This window comes from Oncorhynchus kisutch, linkage group LG17, assembly GCF_002021735.2.
Source record: "Oncorhynchus kisutch isolate 150728-3 linkage group LG17, Okis_V2, whole genome shotgun sequence".
In the NCBI taxonomy this organism is placed as follows: Eukaryota; Metazoa; Chordata; class Actinopteri; order Salmoniformes; family Salmonidae; genus Oncorhynchus; species Oncorhynchus kisutch.
This window is the reverse complement of record NC_034190.2, coordinates 50,905,848-50,923,142: the sequence shown is the minus strand read 5'-3', so window position 1 is coordinate 50,923,142 and position 17,295 is coordinate 50,905,848. Positions and strand designations below refer to the sequence as shown.

At 51.8% G+C, this 17,295-nt stretch overlaps 1 protein-coding gene across 1 annotated transcript in view; it reads right to left on the bottom strand.

Annotated features, from left to right (window-relative positions):
• LOC109906979 (protein bassoon) overlaps nucleotides 1-17,295 on the bottom strand; it is a 233,228-nt gene that overhangs the window by 16,809 nt on the left and 199,124 nt on the right. The window contains exons 5-8 of the mRNA XM_031794016.1: nucleotides 10,298-16,963; nucleotides 5,917-7,549; nucleotides 3,746-4,584; nucleotides 2,326-2,434 (exon numbers count right to left, since the gene is read on the bottom strand). Of these exons, the coding sequence (XP_031649876.1) occupies nucleotides 2,326-2,434; nucleotides 3,746-4,584; nucleotides 5,917-7,549; nucleotides 10,298-16,963 (9,247 nt within the window). The remainder of the gene's footprint in view (nucleotides 1-2,325; nucleotides 2,435-3,745; nucleotides 4,585-5,916; nucleotides 7,550-10,297; nucleotides 16,964-17,295) is intronic.

Here is a 17,295-nt window from a genome sequence, read left to right as displayed (position 1 = left end):
ATAATTGTAGTGTTGACCCTTCTTTTTCAAGACCTCTGCAATCCGCCCTGGCATGCTGTCAATTAACTTCTGGGCCACATCCTGACTGACGGCAGCCCCTTCTTGCATAATCAATGCTTGGAGTTTGTCAGAATTTGTGGGGTTTTGTTTGTCCACCCGCTTCTTGAGGATTGACCACAAGTTCTCAATGGGATTAAGGTCTGGGGAGTTTCCTGGCCATGGACCCAAAATATCGATGTCCTGTTCCCCGAGCAACTTAGTTATCACTTTTGCCTTATGACAAGGTGCTCCATCATGCTCGAAAAGGCATTGTTCGTCACCAAATTGTTCCTGGATGGTTGGGAGAAGTTGCTCCCGTAGGATGTGTTGGAACCATTCTTTATTCATGGCTGTGTTCTTAGGCATATTTGTGAGTGAGCCCACTCCCTTGGCTGAAAAGCAACCCCACACATGAATGGTCTCAGGATGCTTTACTGTTGGCATGACACAGGTAGCGCGCTCACCTTGTCTTCTCCGGACAAGCTTTTTATCCGGATGCCCCAAACAATCAGAAAGGGGATTCATCAGAGAAAATGACTTTTCCCCAGTCCTCAGCAGTCCAATCCCTGTACCATTTGCAGAATATCAGTCTCTCCCTGATGTTTTCCCTGGAGAGAAGTGAATTATTTGCTGCCCTTCTTGACACCAGGCCATCCTCCAAAAGTCTTGCGTGCAGATGCACTCACACCTGTCTGCTGCCATTCCTGAGCAAGCTCTATACTGGTGGTGCCCCGATCCCGCAGCTGAATCAACTTTAGGAGACGGTCCTGGCGCTTGCTGGACTTTCTTGGGCGCCCTGAAGCCTTCTTCACAACAGTTGAACCGCTCTCCTTGAAGTTCTTGATGATCTGATAAATGGTTGATTCAGGTGCAATCTTACTGGCAGCAACATTACATTACTGTGAAGCCCTTTTTGTGCAAAGCAATGATGATGGCACGTGTTTCCTTGCACGTGACCATGGTTGACAGAGGAAGAACAATGATTCCAAGCACCACCCTCCTTTTGAAGCTTCCAGTCAATCAGCATGACAGAGTGATCTCCAGCCTTGTCCTCGTCAACACTCACACCTGTGTTAATGAGAGAATCACTGACATGAGGTCAGCTGGTCCTTTTGTGGCAGGGTTGAAATGCAGTGGAAATGTTTTGGGGGGATTTAATTCATTTGCATGGCAAAGAAGGACTTTGCAATTAATTGCAATTCATCTGATCACTCTTCATAACATTCTGGAGTATATGCAAATTGCCATCATACAAACTGAGGCAGCAGACTTTGTGAAAATTTATATTTGTGTCATTCTCAAAACTTTTGGCCACGATTGTACATTTGGTACTGACACTGACCCTGGAAATAGCTTCCTCTCGTATTTCATATATTTGTTGTGAGAAAAAAAATGTGTTACACAATTTTGATATTGAACACTGCACTGTTGGGGAGGGCTTGCAAGTTAAGCATTTCTCTATACTTGGGAATGTGACAAATGAAACTTGACGTTGAAATGAACTTTCCCTCTGTGTTTCCAAAGTTAGGGATATCCATCAACTTTCCAAAGCCTTCTCAGAATTAATGCCTGGGATTAAACAGGACACCCGTGATACCTGATTACGTAACACTCTCTTTCTCTCTCTGTGTGTGTGTGTGTGTGTGTGTGTGTGTGTGTGTGTGTGTGTGTGTGTGTGTGTGTGTGTGTGTGTGTGTGTGTGTGTGTGTGTGTGTGTGTGTGTGTGTGTGTGTGTGTGTGTGTGTGTGTGTGTGTGTGTGTGTGTGTGTGGGTACGTGCGTGCGTGCATGCATGTGTGTGCGTGCGTGCGTACATCTGTCTGTCTTCCTGTTGGTCTGTCTGTCTGTTTTGTCTGTGGGAGATTGACTAATGTATGCCTACACTCCAAAAAAAATGCTTGGTTAAAAACAATCCAATTTGGGTTATTTGGGATCCCAGTGCTGGGTGAATAATGGAAAGAACACAGGTTACTTTGACCCAGCCAGTTGGGTTATACCCGAACATTGGTTAATTCAACCATCAGTTGGGTTTTTATTCACTTTCATGCTGGGTTGACGCAGCAGCTGGGTCTTTTTTGAAAAGTAATCCCTTATTTTCATGAATCGTGGTCTATTAGGCGTGCGGCTGGGCCAACTCAGTGACCCAATGCCTTCAACCCAGCAGTTGGGTCATCCCAACAATCCAGAATGTTTTAGAGTGTAGGAGAGAACAAGTGTACTAATCACTCTCAGTGAAATGTTCAGTGGGTAGAGCAGGATCAGTTTGAGTGCATTCAGGGGTGTTTACCTATTCCTGTGAGTGGGGGTTGAGGTGTTTTTGCAGGTTGGGCTGCCCCTCCTATGACAGCTTTGGCCCCTATGGCAGTCACAGGGGGTGTGTTTGCGACAGGTGCTTGCTGGAAGAGTGAGACAGAGACAAAGAGACGAGGAACACGGTTAAACGTGGCAAACTGACTGTACATGGCTCATTTTGTTCTGATGCACTGAAAAATGTGATTCATATCATGTTAACCACCTACTGTAAAATACCATGCCAAAACTTCCTTTGAAAGACAGAATGATGCAGAATGAGTATTATCAATGCCAGAGATCATTGGGCTGAAACCAGTTTCATGCTTCCTCCCTGCAAACCAACCAGCCGTGCATCTAAGCGTGCATCTAGATTTACAAACTGGGAATATGATCTCTGTAAGGGGTTAATGGAACAAATCTAACATAATTCGCTTAGCATTGTGGACATTTGCCAAATAACAACACAGGATAGGTTTTGCATTCACTTTACCCGGCAAACGGATACATTCCATTCATTTCAACAGTCAATTAGCATTTTGAATAAATGATGTTTAATCACTCATCGGGCCTTTCAGAGAGATCAGGCGCCATGACAGTTCAATTGAATGTGGTACGGGATGAATGTGATTGGATGTATATGATTCTCTAACAACTGTATTTCTATTTGGAGCATAGAACCATCTTTCAGAACCATATCTCAGTCTGCACATAAGAATGATGATCATACACAATATGGAATATTTCATTTGACGTTATCAGTATAGGCTATAGCACAGAGATCCTATAATTCCTATAATTTAGGTTCTCTATGGCCTAGAGTACAGGGTTAGATGCAAAACACAACACATAGCCAACAATCTTTTGCATGTTGTATAGTTCTGTATATTAAAAACATGTTGATGTATTCAGAGACATAAGAAAACAAACGGTAACGGGAGGAAGGGGAATGATTTGCAGTGGAAGACATTTTGGGGGATGAATCTCTCTCCTCCATCTGTGGACTAGACAGAGGCTGTTACACTGCCACTATCTACAGCCACAGTGCTAATCACAAGACCAGATAAGGTCTGCCAACAGGATTTCACACACATTTAAATAAAACCTCTTCTCACAATGATGTGCTAGGCCTTATCAGAGAGAGAGGCGGTAGAGAGGGAGATGGAGAGAGAATGAGAGAGAGGGGAGGTGGAAGAGAGAGGAAAAGGAGGAGGGAGACAGACGAAAAAGAGGCAAGAAAGAGATGAGAGGGAGAGATGCCACCAGAGACCTCTAAAGCCGCCTCAACGCGTGAAATAATACTCTACAGTGATTCTCATGTAGATGGTAGATTTGAATAATCATGACACTTTCAATCCAGAGTCACTGATTGTTTGTAACCACACTTGCAATGCACTATGTCACAATCCTGTACTCACCGCAGTTAGTGGCAGTTGCCCCAGTGGGCCTCCTGCCTGTGGCTGGCGACCGGCTTGACCAGGACCAAGCTGACCAGGCTTGGCCTGTAGACCCTGCTGGGCTTGGGCCAGGCCCAGAGGCTGCTGGCCCCCAGGAGTGGTGCCTGCAGGGGTGGTGCCTGTCTGTCGTGCCGCCAAGGTCTGGGGCTGCTGCTGCAGCTGAGTGCGTTGGCCTTGCTGCAGCCCGTCCTGCTGGTAGGTAGGACCCTGTCCCCTAGAGCCCGGGGGCCCACCGGCGGATCCTGGCACACGGCCAGAGCTGCCCTGGCCCCTGGAGGAGGAAGGAGGGTGACCCTGGAGGTCTTGCTGCTTCCTGGAGGAAGTCCGCCCATCGTGCGAGGATGAGGACTTGGAGGAGCGGCCCTGGCTGTGGTGGTGGCCCGACGGGTCCCTGGAGTAGTCCGATGAGTGATACCCCCCCTGGGAGCGCGGGTCACCCCTCTTCCCTGACGAGGACATCTGGCGGGAGTCCTGGCGCATGGACGGGTCTTTGGGGTGGCCCTTGGAGGAGCGCGAGGTGCGCGGTTCGTCCGAGTGGCGGGACGAGGCGGAGTGTCTCCCAGAGCTGGTGCTGCCGTGGTGGCGATGGTCTCGCGAGGTGGAAGATTGGCGGCTGTGGCCGTACTCGTCCTGGGGCCACAGGTCCTCCTCTGGGGGCTCGTCATAGTCGTGGTAGGTGTGCTTGACGTGGCGGCTACGGCCGGACGAGGAGTGGCCACCACTGCCATAGTGGCGGGAGCTAGAGCGCAGGTCCCTGGGCTTCTCAAACCAGTCCGTCTCTTCCTGGCCAAGATGGTAGGCTTTGGAAACCAAGAGTAGATCACAGTCAATCTCCAAGTCTGACGGCGACAGAGGCATGCAGACTGAGGCCATGCAAAAGAAGAACAGGAAGGCGAGAATAGAAAGAGAAAGGAAAACAAAAAAACTAAAGAGAAGTCAAGATTTACACCCATGCATAATGCAAAAACAAGATACACATAAAACAAGAAAACAAATGTAAAACACAAAATAAGTTCATCACAACAAGTAAATGAAACAACTTTGACAAGACGACGGTTTTGTGTGAAAAAAAGTTGTGCATCTCTCGGAATAACATGCAAGTGAAAAGAAAGTTGACGAACTAAGTGAAGAAATTGGACGTGGCTGCTCATGCAGACAGCACAGACAGCAGTCAGTCACGGGACGTGAGCAGCCAGAATACGCCTTGAGACACAAAACCAGCACAGCATGCAACGACTCTCTCTCTTTCTCTCATCTAGCCTTATCTTTGGTTGGGTGGGGGATGTTTATTCGTGGGCAGAGACTGGCATTCAGCACTCATTTACCTTCACTGTCCGAAACAGCGCAATGCATATCGTCTATAATGTAAGAATTGTCGGGCTTGTAGACGTGTGTCCGGGGCAAGTCTCTCATGTGATCCTGCACGTCAGGCATGGAGTGGCTGTAGTCGTACTGGCCATAATACTGACTACTACGGCTGTCGTACAGCTCTGGGCCCAGGGAGGAGGCCCTCACATGAACACCCATGGGGCTGAGAGGGCTCTCCTCCGAAGAATACTGAGAGCGCATGGGGGGTCTGCCCCGGCTATAGCTCGCCCTGTACGATGAGCGCTCCTTGTCCCCATCTCTCTCGTAGGAGCGGCTGCGGTAGCCGGCGTAGTCCCGGGACGAGATCTTGTCCATGCCGTAGCCCGTGGAGCGCGAACGGCCCGAGGTGTAGTACATGCGCTCCTCCGGATAGGAGTATCTCTTCTGCTCGTAGGCACTCTTCCTCAGGCCGTGGGCCATGTCGTCCTGCAGCTTCCTGGCCCGCGACACCACGCTGAAGCTGGCACCGCCCGACGTTCTCGCGGCGTAGGAGGCCAGGTCTGCCTCCACGTCGCGTGCTTCCTCGATGGGGGAGAACTTGGAGATCTTCTGCTCCTCGCCTTGCTTGCGGTGCTTGCTGCGCTTGGAGGACATGACGGCAGGAGCCAGGCTCTTGGAGGCGTGCTTCTGGACACTGGGGCGCTGTGCACCGTGTTTGGTGTAGTCGTCATAGTAATAGGAGGACCCCCCACCCATGCTAGTGCTGCTGCTGCCCACTACTCGGCCGTATGTGTCTGACCCTCGTGGGTGGTAACTGCTCTTACCCCTGCTGTGGTGCTCATACAGGTCTTCCTCCCTGGTCAGCTCGTCCTCCGGCCTGCCGTAGGAGCTTCCTCCTCTCGCCGGACCGCTCTCCCCTGCGTAGCGTCCACCGTGGCCGTCGCTCCGGTGCATGTCCACTGTGCCGCCCAGGCCCTCCTTGGTCAGCTCGCTGATGTCATCGCACATGACATAGTTCCTTGGGACATTCTGCTCCAGGCTTGCGGGACCATAGAGACCGTCCTGTGCGTAGGTAGAGGGGCTGTCAACTGAGTGCAGACGGTCAGATGGAGTGCCATGGCCATAGCTGTTGGCCACTGTCGCAGTGTATTGGCCGTAGGAGCTGGCTGTAGTGGTGGTGTAGCCATAGGTGTTAGCTGTGGTGGTGGTATACTGGCCATACGTACTGGCCGGGGTGGAAGTGTACTGCTGCCCGTATGCGTTGGATACTGTCATGGTGTACTGGCCATATGTACTGGAGACTGCCGTAGAGTATGGCCCATAAGTGTTGACCATGGTGGTACCACCAGTATACTGTCCGTATGGGGGTGCCCCACTGGAGGAGGAGTAGATGGTGTCTTGGGCCGTGGTGGTCACCCCTACAGTGGGGTTGCTTACAACCTCATAATTGGTGGGCATCTTATGCTCCAGGTCAGCCAGCGAGGTCTGTCTCGGTCTCTGGTGGACAGTGAGGATGTCTACCTGGGGCTGGTAGGGAGTGATCTGCCCAGGGCCAGCTGGGTAGGACACCTGACTGGGGTATGGAGAGGTGTGGGTGGGGTAGGGAGGTTGGCCAGGCTGGGCATGCTGGAATCCCTGGTGGCTAGGCTGTTGCTGTTGCTGAGGCAGTGGGTGCACACCTTGCTCTGTCGGGTAGGGGGGATGGCTCTGTGGGAATGTGTGGGAGGAGAAGGAATGGGTCTGGTAGGATGGGGGAGGATGTTGGGTTTGCAGGGGGGTGGGCTGGGGGAGAGCCGCTGCCTGGGACACTGAAGGGTAGGGGGGCTGGTTGAAGGCTGCAGTCTGGTAAGGGGTGCCGGGCTGGGGAGCTGGAGCTGGAGCTGGCTGGCTCAGGGTGTGGTAGGACTGGTAGGAGACGAAGGAGGAGGTGGGAGGAAACTGGGCGGCTGTGTTGAAGTCGCTGGTGAACTGGCTCATTGGTGCTGTGCTGGGTCTGGTCAGTACCCCGTTGCTCTCGTAGGAAGCTACAGCGGCCGCCAGCCGCAGGTTATTCAGCTCGCTGTCTGACATGTAGTCTCGCGGGTCGCCCATGCAGCGCAGATAGGCCATATCCCTCCTCTCCCTCTCCTTCACCAGGGTCTCCTTGCGCTGATGGATGCCCAGCTCTAGGTAGCGCAGCTTGGCATCAATCTCCTTCTCCTCCTCCTCCAGCTCCTGCTGCTGCTTGCGGAGCTTGGTGGACTCCTGCTCCACAGCCTTCAGCTCGTGGGTGAGGTCCTTCAGCAGGCTGGCTTTGGCTGCCAGACCTGGCCTGGTTCCGGCCCTCAGGGAGGGCACGGACGGCATGTACATTTGGGGGAGGGCCGGTGTGATGATGGGGAGGTGGCTTTCCTCTGGAGGGGGGCTGGGCAGGGTCCTCTTCACCTTCCTCAGGGCACTCTGCTGCAGGGCGGCCAGCTGCAGGGAGACAGGGGGCAGGGCCATGAGAGCAGGGGTTAGGGAAAGAGCTTGCACAATAGAGCATCACACATGTGACAGAGATATGTATTGTTCCTCAAGGACGATACGAAAAACAAGGTACATTCTTAAAGTGTGATTACACATTACATTACTTAATGTGCCTGTGCAAAAGAGAAAAGCAATAAACAAATTGCTGTAAACTGAAACTTGATAAATACTGTATCAATATTTGTGCTTTTTTTTTTGTTGCTTTAAATGGCATTGCTACAGTTACATAACAGTACAAATGTCTATAATTGAACATTTCCACGAACATTTCTCTATTATGTAACATCCTCAGCCATGCCACAACTGTGCATGCAGCACTAAGTGGGGAAAGAATAAAACGTAGTGGTAATTAAATTTTGATTCCATTGGGAGTCAAATGAATCACAGCCATAGTCTCAAGAAAGGTCTGGGAAGATAGCCCCAGTATCTGTCAGCAACATGAATGTTTTATTAACTATGACCATTTCATAAAGATGCTCCCACAATAGCAGCTCTACATAAACCTCAGCAAATGTTTTACAATCATGCACTTCCCTTCAGCAATTGTAGCATAATCTATGAGTAGGGTATAAAATAAATTCCTCTCCGCTCTTAAATTGTCTTCAAATCCTCAATATTTATGAAATCAACCAACTTCAAGTCTGTTGTTTGTCATCCAATTCAAAATGAATCTACTCCCTGTTTATTTTCAAATGCTATTCAAATTCAAAACACAGGTTTATCATTACTCTACAAGAACTGCCACAGATTTCCACACCCCTTTATTCCCATACAAGATTAGGTCAATTCTCCATCACCTACAGAGGTCAGTTTTTTTAACAGTCTCCTTGACCACCTCAAATACCATATCAACTCCTTCAACAACTCCTTCAAATACAAAATGAAAAAATATTGAATCATTTCCTGCCTATCAGTCACTTATTTTGATTATGCGTTTTACTTGAATGTCTTTTTTCTCTCTCCCCCACCCCCCCACCCCAAATCATGAAGTTTACCTTGTTCTTTGTGCAAATCTCCAATTATTTGTTTATTAGTCTTAAAAATCAGGATACTTTTTATTCTATAAATATTCAAAAGAGGGAGGTGCCTTACAAGCCTCTCTGGGTTTTTGAAAAACTTCTCCTGCTCTTTCCAGTTGCCTTTTAAACCCATCATATTATTTAGTATTTTCTTGTGTGAAAAATAATTAACAAAGAAAGCATTGTTCCCAAATACGATAGATGGTCACTTAAATTTCGGAATTGTTTCAATCTGTATATAGGGGGGACAAACATCAATCCGAAATGTGCCACCTTAGCAAGTGTAACAAACAGCTGGAGTTCATTTTTGGAAGAATGGAGATATTATTGACAGCATTAGCCTATGATGACATTCAAAATTGCTTGCCAAAAAACATCAATAACTTTTCAATGTAGATATCATTTGACTGTGTCCACTTAAGCTGTGCATTAATAAGATGTTGGAGGACATACGTCTATGGTGCTTTTTGAAACTAGAGATCTATCACAGTGTAACTGTGTGTAAGTTGTGTTGTTTTATGTTGAGTATACACTCTTAGAAGTAAAGGAGCCTGGAAGAACCTTTCGGGGTTCTAGAAATTGCCTCTCTGTGAACCTTTCCAGTGGAAAAAGGTTCCTCGAGGAACCCCTATGTAAAGGATCAAACCGGAACCTTTTTGTGATGAGAGGGGTTCAATTTAGAGCCTTTTTAAATATATATTATAGAGGTGGCAGACTATCAGAAGATTGAAGGCGTGGCTTTACATAGCTATTTTGGGCCACCCGTGAGAGTAAATGTAATTCCTGTTCATGAAGTTAAGTTTGTACACTGCAAATGAAAATGTTTCTTGAATATTTATGCATATTACATATTCTATTACAATATTAACATTACTGATTACATATAGTAATAAAATGGTAACTATTCCAGTTTTGGGATTTGCACACGCTCTTGAGGAACTCATACACCGCTGTAAGCCTCGTTGAAGCTACAAAATTGTCAGTGTTCAACATTAACATGTGATGACAATACAACAGAACAGATTAACAGGAATTACATTTACTTCCACGGGTGGCCTAAAAAGATCTATCTGAAAGCCACGCCCTTACTAAGCCACTCCTCCAGTCCAGGGTTCCTCCAGGAACATTACATTGAAACATTAAAGCAGTGGTGTCAAACTCATTCCATGGAGAACCTAGTGGCTGCTGGGTTTTTGGGTTTTCCTTTGAATTAAGACCTAGACAACCAGGTGAGAGGAGTTCTTTACTAATGAGTGACCTTAATTCATCTATCAAGTACAAGAGAGGAGTGCAAACAGACATTCGGTCCTCCGTGGAATGATCTAGACACGTGCATTAAAGGTTCCTCCAAGAGCCCCTCAATTTACCACGGGTGCTAATATAAACCATTGACTAGCAATGGTTCCTTGAAGAACTGCAGCGATTCCTTGAGGATCTCCAGAGTTCCTTGAGTCACCACTAATTCTAAGAGTGTAGCATCGCATGGTACTGCACTGTATGTTTATGGGGCCATATTTTAATATTATGCTGCCAATTTGATACATACTACAGTAGAATGTATACAGTACTTAACAGTAAAAAGACAACTGTCCATGTGATCTTGCGATTTGAGTCTTTCGGTCTCTGCATGTGTACAGAAATAGCTGTTGAGGATCAAAGGATTGACCTTATGACCTACCTGGCTCTGAAGAGCTTGCTGCTGGTACAGGTTTAGCCTGGCTTTGGTTGTCTCATCTGTAGTGGGGCTTAGAGGCTTGGGGTCCGACATGGACCTCTGTGTGCTCTTAATGGGCCGGGGCATGCTGGGGTGGCGCTGGGGTGACTCGACCGTGTAGGCTTTCTGCTGGGGGGTGACATGGGCCTTGTTCAGCCCGCCGCTGGAGAGGGACGTCTCCAAGAGGCGGTGGGGGGAGACGGGGGAAACAGGGGAGTAGAGCACCTGGGGGGACTTGGGGGGCTGACGGATCAGGCTGGAGAGGGACTCATTGTGGAGGTGGTTCATTGGCTGGGTCTGGTAGCTGATCTCTAGGGGGTCTGGCCTCCTCCTGTTCTGCTGCTGGCGCGGGTCGGCGGACCCCACCAGCTGGATGCTTGTGGAGTAGGGGCTGACGGTGGTGGGCACGCTGAGCTGAGGCACCACCACGCCCTGAGACTGGGCCTCAACGTCTGTTTGGCAGGCTAGGCTTTGGCCCTTCTGGGTCCTCTCAGGGCCTGAGATGTAGTGGATAATCTCGACTTTGTTCGGGTCTGGCACGGTGACGTGGATAGCCGGGGACACCTTCCCCAGTTGGTTTGTTTCGGTCTGACAGGAGCTATCTCGAATGGTCTGGATGGCGATGCTGGATGAGGCGGCTGTCTTGGAGGCTGTGTCTGTCTTGTTTTCGGCCCCGGGATCCGAGTGCTTAGAGAAGCGAGAGCGCCTGCGCCTCACAGGCTGCTCCCACTCCACTTTCTCCTCATCATCATCGGTTTGGACACTGCAGTCTACACTGCGCCTGTTGCGTCTGCGCCGGGACATGATGTACCTCTCCTCGCCATCCTCTTCGTCTGTCTGGACACAGCTATCCACGATCCTCCGTGCTCCATAGAACTGGATGCTCTCGCCCTCCATTCCGTCCCTCAGCCGGGGCATGGAGGTGGAGTTCTGCCTCCTCATGTTGGTTCTAGTCTCTATATGCTCTTCATTGTTCCTTAGACACATGTCCGAGGAGGAGTTGGGCAGGGAAATGAAGCCCACCTGATCTCCATAGGGCAGCAGGGTCTGGCCGTTCTGGTCCACCTGAGCGGCTGCGGCGGCTGCAGCAGCAGCAGCTGCAGCAGTCTTCTGCCTCCTCTGCTCCTCGAGCTGCTGCTGAAGCTGCTGCTGCAGCGACTGTATCTGGTCGAGCTGGGCTTTCTGCTGGGCCAACTGCTCCTTCTGCATCACCAGCTGGCTCTCCCTCTCAGCCTGCTGCTGCTGCAGGACCTGCTCCTTGATGGTCTGAAGCTCCTGAATCTCCCTGTGCACTAGCATCTGCTCCTTCTCGCGGTGCCGCTGCAGCTCCATGCGCTCCCTCTCCAGCTCCTCCTGCAGACGTAGCTGACGCAGCTTCTCCAGCTCCACACGCTCCCGCTCCATTTGCAACAGCTGCTCATGCTGGCGCTGCATCCTTTCCTCCGTCTCCGTCGCAGTGTTGACTGGGCTGCTGGAGGGTGGGCCAGACGGAGGGGGCTGGGTGTTGCTCTGGGGCCCAGTGTAGCTTTGTGTTGGAGGGTAAATGTGGGCTGGAGGGGGCTGGCTCTGGGGTGGAGGCTGGCTCTGAGGATGGGATTGAGGTTGCATGTGGTGGGGCTGGGCTGGAGGTTGGTTCTGAGGCTGGACCCGGGGCTGCCCTGTGGCCTGAGTGTGGAGGTGAGCCTGGGTCAGGTTCATGGGTTGCTGCTGGGGCTCTGTTGGCAAGCTGACCGGGGCTGATGCATGGGCAAAGAGAGGTTGAGATGATGGATCAGATGCACCTGATTTCACAGAGGGCTTCCCTAGGTAGACTGGGGCATCCTGGGTGGTGGTGATAGCAGCAGGCATGCTCACAGAGGCCGACGTGGTGAATGGGAAGATGTTGGGAGCCGGATAACGGTATGGAGCCTGCCCAGACAAAGGCATCCTTGGGTTCACAGGCATCCTGGTGAGGCTGGCCAGAGGCACGGGTGTCATGTTGGCAGTGGGTAAAGGCCTGTACACTCCCCTCAGTAGTGGGCACAGAACTGAGGCAGGCTGGGTAGTGATTGGCAAGGTGGATGCGATGGGCGTGTTGATGGTGGAGTAGGTCATTCCATCAGCAGACCTCATGGCAGATGGGTACATGGCTCGGAGGCTGGCTTGCCTGGCATTGATCATGTTGGTGAGCGCTTGGGTTTGAGAGATTGGCTTCCCATCAGGTCCGTAGAGCATATTTTGTCTCATAGAGTTGAGCCTGCCACCTGGACCTGTTCCCCTTCCCACACCGTACTGCACAAGCTCCGGATTGCTCCCATAGCGGTCCATTAAGTTGAGGGCAGCGCACATTCGGCTGATCTCTCTGGCAGTGGTGGCACTGTACTGGGCCAGGTTGGACTCCTGGAAGTTAGCGAGGTCTCGGGGCGAGTAGCCGTAGTCTGAGCTAATGTTTGACAGGGAGTTGAATCTGCGTATGGGCAGGGCAGTAGCAGTGAGGTCACCCCCATGGCGTAGGTCAGTGTAGGAGCCGTACTGCATGCCCAGTCCCAGGAAGCCTCCCTCATAGGCATGCTTCATGGTGCTGAGGTCCACGGCCAGCTCTCCAGAGGCCGTGATGTGTGGGTCCATCTTGGAGTGGTAGGACTGGAGTCCGGCCTCTGCTAGGTTGGTGTCAGACATCGAGGGCTGTAGCCGCCCCGGGTACGGTAGTGTGTAGGCTTTACGCCCGTCCATAGAAATATCCTGATACTGGCCCTCCTGGTCCGACTCGTAGGAGAGTGGTGGCGCAGAGGGTGGTCTTGGCTCTTGAGTGGCCACTGTCTCATCAACATTTTGCTTCTGGGAGAACGGACCACCAACACAGCTACCTCCGAATGGGAGGCGGTACACTACATCACAGCAGGCCGGTTGGTTCTCAGCTTTGATCTGCCCCCCTGTGAGGTCCACGGCATCCTGGCTCTTTTCTGTCTTAACCAGCTGGGTCACTGGTCCTCCCTGTGGGGCTCCATTCATCTGGACCATCATGCCATGAGGCCCACCGCCTGCCAGGTTCATCACACCTGCCGGGATTGGCTTGCTCTTCAGCTCCAGGGGACCTCCAGTGCTGTAGATGTCAGGGGCGACGGCGGATGATATAGCACTGACCATGGCTGGGGAGTTGCTGGTTTGGCTGACCAGAAGGTCCTTTTTGAGCAGAGTCATCTGGCCTGGTAGGTTGTACCGACCTAAGGAGGACTGCATTTGCATCTGATGGTGTTTCTGGAGCTGCTGCTCCAATAGCTGCTGCTGCTGTTGAAGCTTCTGCTGCTGCTCCATCAGCTGCTGCTGCTGGATGCTCAGGTCCTCCAGCTTGGCATCAATCTTGGGGATGGATGGGTCAGTGGGTGGTGGTTTGTTCTGTGACAGGCACATGGCTGAGCCCAAACCCTGGCCCAGGTCCACTCTGTTTTGTAAAGGGTCCCCGTAGACCATGGGCTGTTGGGGCTGTGATATGAACATGGAGGCGGCCACCGTGACGCTCACCGTGGTTGCGGTTGATACCATCACATGGGGGTGCTGCTGGGTGTTCAGGTTCATTATGAGAGGCTGAATGATGGTGGAAGGGTGGCTCCCCTCGTGCCCACTGGTGTATTTGCGTGTTTCTGTGGCCAGAGACGTAAGATCCATGCCGTGGTCAGTCATGATGATGGGAGCTGGTATAGTGGCTGTTCTCAGATCCACTGTTCTCAGATCCACCACGCTCCCACCATAGATCATCTGGCCCTGCTCCACTCTCGAGGTCCCTGGGACAGTGGAGATCCTGCAGAGAGAGATGTTGTCCATAGACATCGAACCACGGCTGTAGGTGCTAGATGTGGTGACCATGCTGGTGCCAACATTGACCTTTTCCACCTTCTGCATCCTATAGAAGCTGCGGTGAGGAGTCTGGTGGTATGGAGGACTGTCTGGCGGACTGGCCTGTGGAGAGTAGCCATCTAATGTCAACTGTCGGCTGAATCTGGTGGGCGAGGATAAAGGTGAGGTGGCCGTGTTGACCGTCACTGGTTTGGCAGGGCTTGTGTGCTCGGTGTCCATGTAGTGGGAGTCCTGGGAGGATTGCTGTCTGAAAAGACGTGGGGATACGACTCTGTGAGATGTCTGGGTCCCCTGGACCATCACTGGGGAGGTGGGCCCTGAGCCAGCCGACGGAGCCACTATGCCTGGGCTGAACGTCTGGGTGGAGATCTCGACCCTCCTGGAGGGGGAGCGACTTAGGCTCTCAGTGGGCGATGCGGAGGGAGACAGAGGGGGGCTGGAGCTCTTGTAGTACGAAGACATCTTTGGCGAGCGGGTCTCTATGACGTGCTCTGAAGATGTTGCACTGTCTCTGACTTGGACCCCTCGGTTCTCCCCCACGCTCCTCGCAACCACCTCTCTCTGGCTGTATGCCTGCGTTATCTCCGCTATCTTGCTGCACACATTTGAGACGGTTGTGGTTGAAGTGGTGGGACCTCCAGTTTGCCGACCATACATGGTGGATTGGGTGGTAGTCATCGTTTGACTAACGCTGGTCTGGGAGATGGTCACTGCATCCCGGGAATAAACCCCGTAGGCGGCTATTGTGGTGACGACCGCCACTGGAGTGATGCCATTTTTACCCGTCTGGCTCTTCATCCCTTTTGAGTAGTGTTGTGTCACCCGTACATCAGGGATCCTTCCTCCGGTCTCAGAGAAGGACACAGGTGCAGAGAGCTGAGTGGGGCTGGTGCCAGGAGTCAATAGGTCATTGGTCTGCTCAAGCAGCTTAGTGAAGGCTGACCCAGTATCTAAAAGCTGCTTATCTGGATAGGTACTGTTGTCTACTTCCACCTGGTCGTCTGCCTGCTGCTGTAACTCCAGGGCGGAGGACTGGTGCATCTTAGTGATGTTCTGGGAGGTCTGGCGGATCTCTTCGTAGATGTCTCCTGTCTCTGTTGCTTCGTTTTCATAGCCAGTCTCTGCCTGCTTATACTCGTACTCATCTTCATACTGTTGGCCGTTTGTGTCATCCTTGTATGTACTGTTGTGTCTCCCTTGTTGCTGCTGCTGTTTCTGTTGTTGCTGCGGTTTCTGTTGTTTCTGATGCTGCTGCGGTTTCTGTTGTTTCTGCAGCAACTCAGCTTTCCTCATCATTTCCTCATACACCTCCTCAGCACTCTTCAGGGGCTTGCTGCTGGAGGGAGCAGTGATCGTCGTGGTCGTCAATGACTTCTCGGTCGGAGAGTACAGAGACATGAACGTGGGCAGGTTATATTCACTGCCAGACTTGTAGAGTTTAGACTCGTATCCCTCAGCCTCTGAGTCCAGGCTCTGGGGGGAGTATTCTGAGGCAGAGGATCGGTGGAGCTCCTCCATCTCTGCAGCCTGTCGCAGCTCCTCAGTAGGGGAGGCATCCTCGATGGGGGAGAGGTTGCTGGGGGGCGTCTTGGATCTCTCCCTGCGTCTCTGGGCCCTCAGCTCCTCTTTGTCTCTTTTGGTCTTCCTGGCCGTGCTGCGGATCCTCTGTTGCTCCAGGTCCCTCATCTTCTCCTGCTCTCGCAGCAGCTCCTCCTCCTCCCTCAGCTCATCCTCCTCAGAGGAGTCCTCGATGGTGGGCAGCAGGGAGCCATGGGAGCGGTGCCGGGCTTTCCTCTGCTGCTTGGCGTCCTCCAGTCTCTGTCTGCGGCTGGGACTGCTGTCACTGTCGTCCTCCATGGAGGAGATGGAGGTGGGTGAGGTGCCAGAGTTATAGCTGGAGGTGGTGGGTGGCAGGGTGGAGGAGTACTCTCCCCTGGAGCGCTCCTCAGGAGATCCTGTCAGGCTCTCCATCTCTAGCTCGGGCTCTCGGTCCAGACTGAGGTCATTTTCATTGTTGAGCTCCATGTCATGGCTGTAGCTGTTGGTGTTGTTGAGCTCAATGGTCTTGAAGCGGCGCAGGCCCCCCAGGCCCCCCTCCTCTCCTTCCTCCGCAGAACCTTTGTAGATGTCACTGGAGCTTTTGGTCTCCTCCTCGAAGCTGCTGGAGTGATGAGATAGGCGGCGTTTCTCTTTCATTGACTCCGAGATGTGCTTGTGTGTCTTTTTCGGTTTTTGGTAGCCGTAGCCTTCGTCCTCCTCGTCCTCCTCCTCCATGTCCTCCTCTTCTTCGTTGTCCTCGTCTGCGCTCATCTCCATGATCTGCCTCCTCATGAACTCCTCATCTGTCATTGGCACCGGCTCGGCCACTTTCTTCTCGTCCTTGGGAGCGGCACTGCTCTTGTGCTCCCGTTTGGACTCCCAGTCCCCTCCGTCCTCCTCCTCCTCCACGATGTCCTCCAGCTCCTCATCAGAGTCGTAGGCCTCTGGGGTGATGGAGAGCGACCGGGGCCTCTGCTCTCGGTGGTGCCTGCCCCGGCCCCGTTCGCGCTCCCTCTCCTCGGCCGGCAGGGTCTTGGACTCCAACAGGGGCCTCATGGAACTCTCCAGCTTGGTGATCTCGGAAGGGCTGGGGGGGCTGCCATGTCCGCTGATGCCCCTCTCGCTCAGCTTCATCTCCTCCTCCTGGATGAGGCCGGTGATCTCACTGTGTGAGCTGGAGATGCCATCCGAGGAGTAGCCGGTGTCGCTCAGGCTCTGGGGGCTTCGTGACAGGTCTTGAGTGCTGTTCTTGGTCTCCTAAGGAGGGACATAAGAAATCAGCCAAAAACAAAACAGCAGACTGGGAAAAAGACCTGAAAAAAAGACCTGAAAAACCCTGAGATTATCTTATGCAATGATTATTCTAAAATACTTATTTGTAATGTTCTGCTCCTCATATTATTCCACCCATGCTCACATTGAACATTGGAGAACTGTGGGCATTAGAGTGGATCACTTTCATTTTGTATTCACACCAGCACTAATTCAGTACCACTAAGGCCTTGATGGCTTTGCATATTCATGGTTGTACCAATCGTAGCACATTATGTTTCAAGAGGGGCGACGGCTAAAATGGAGTGAGAGAAAAA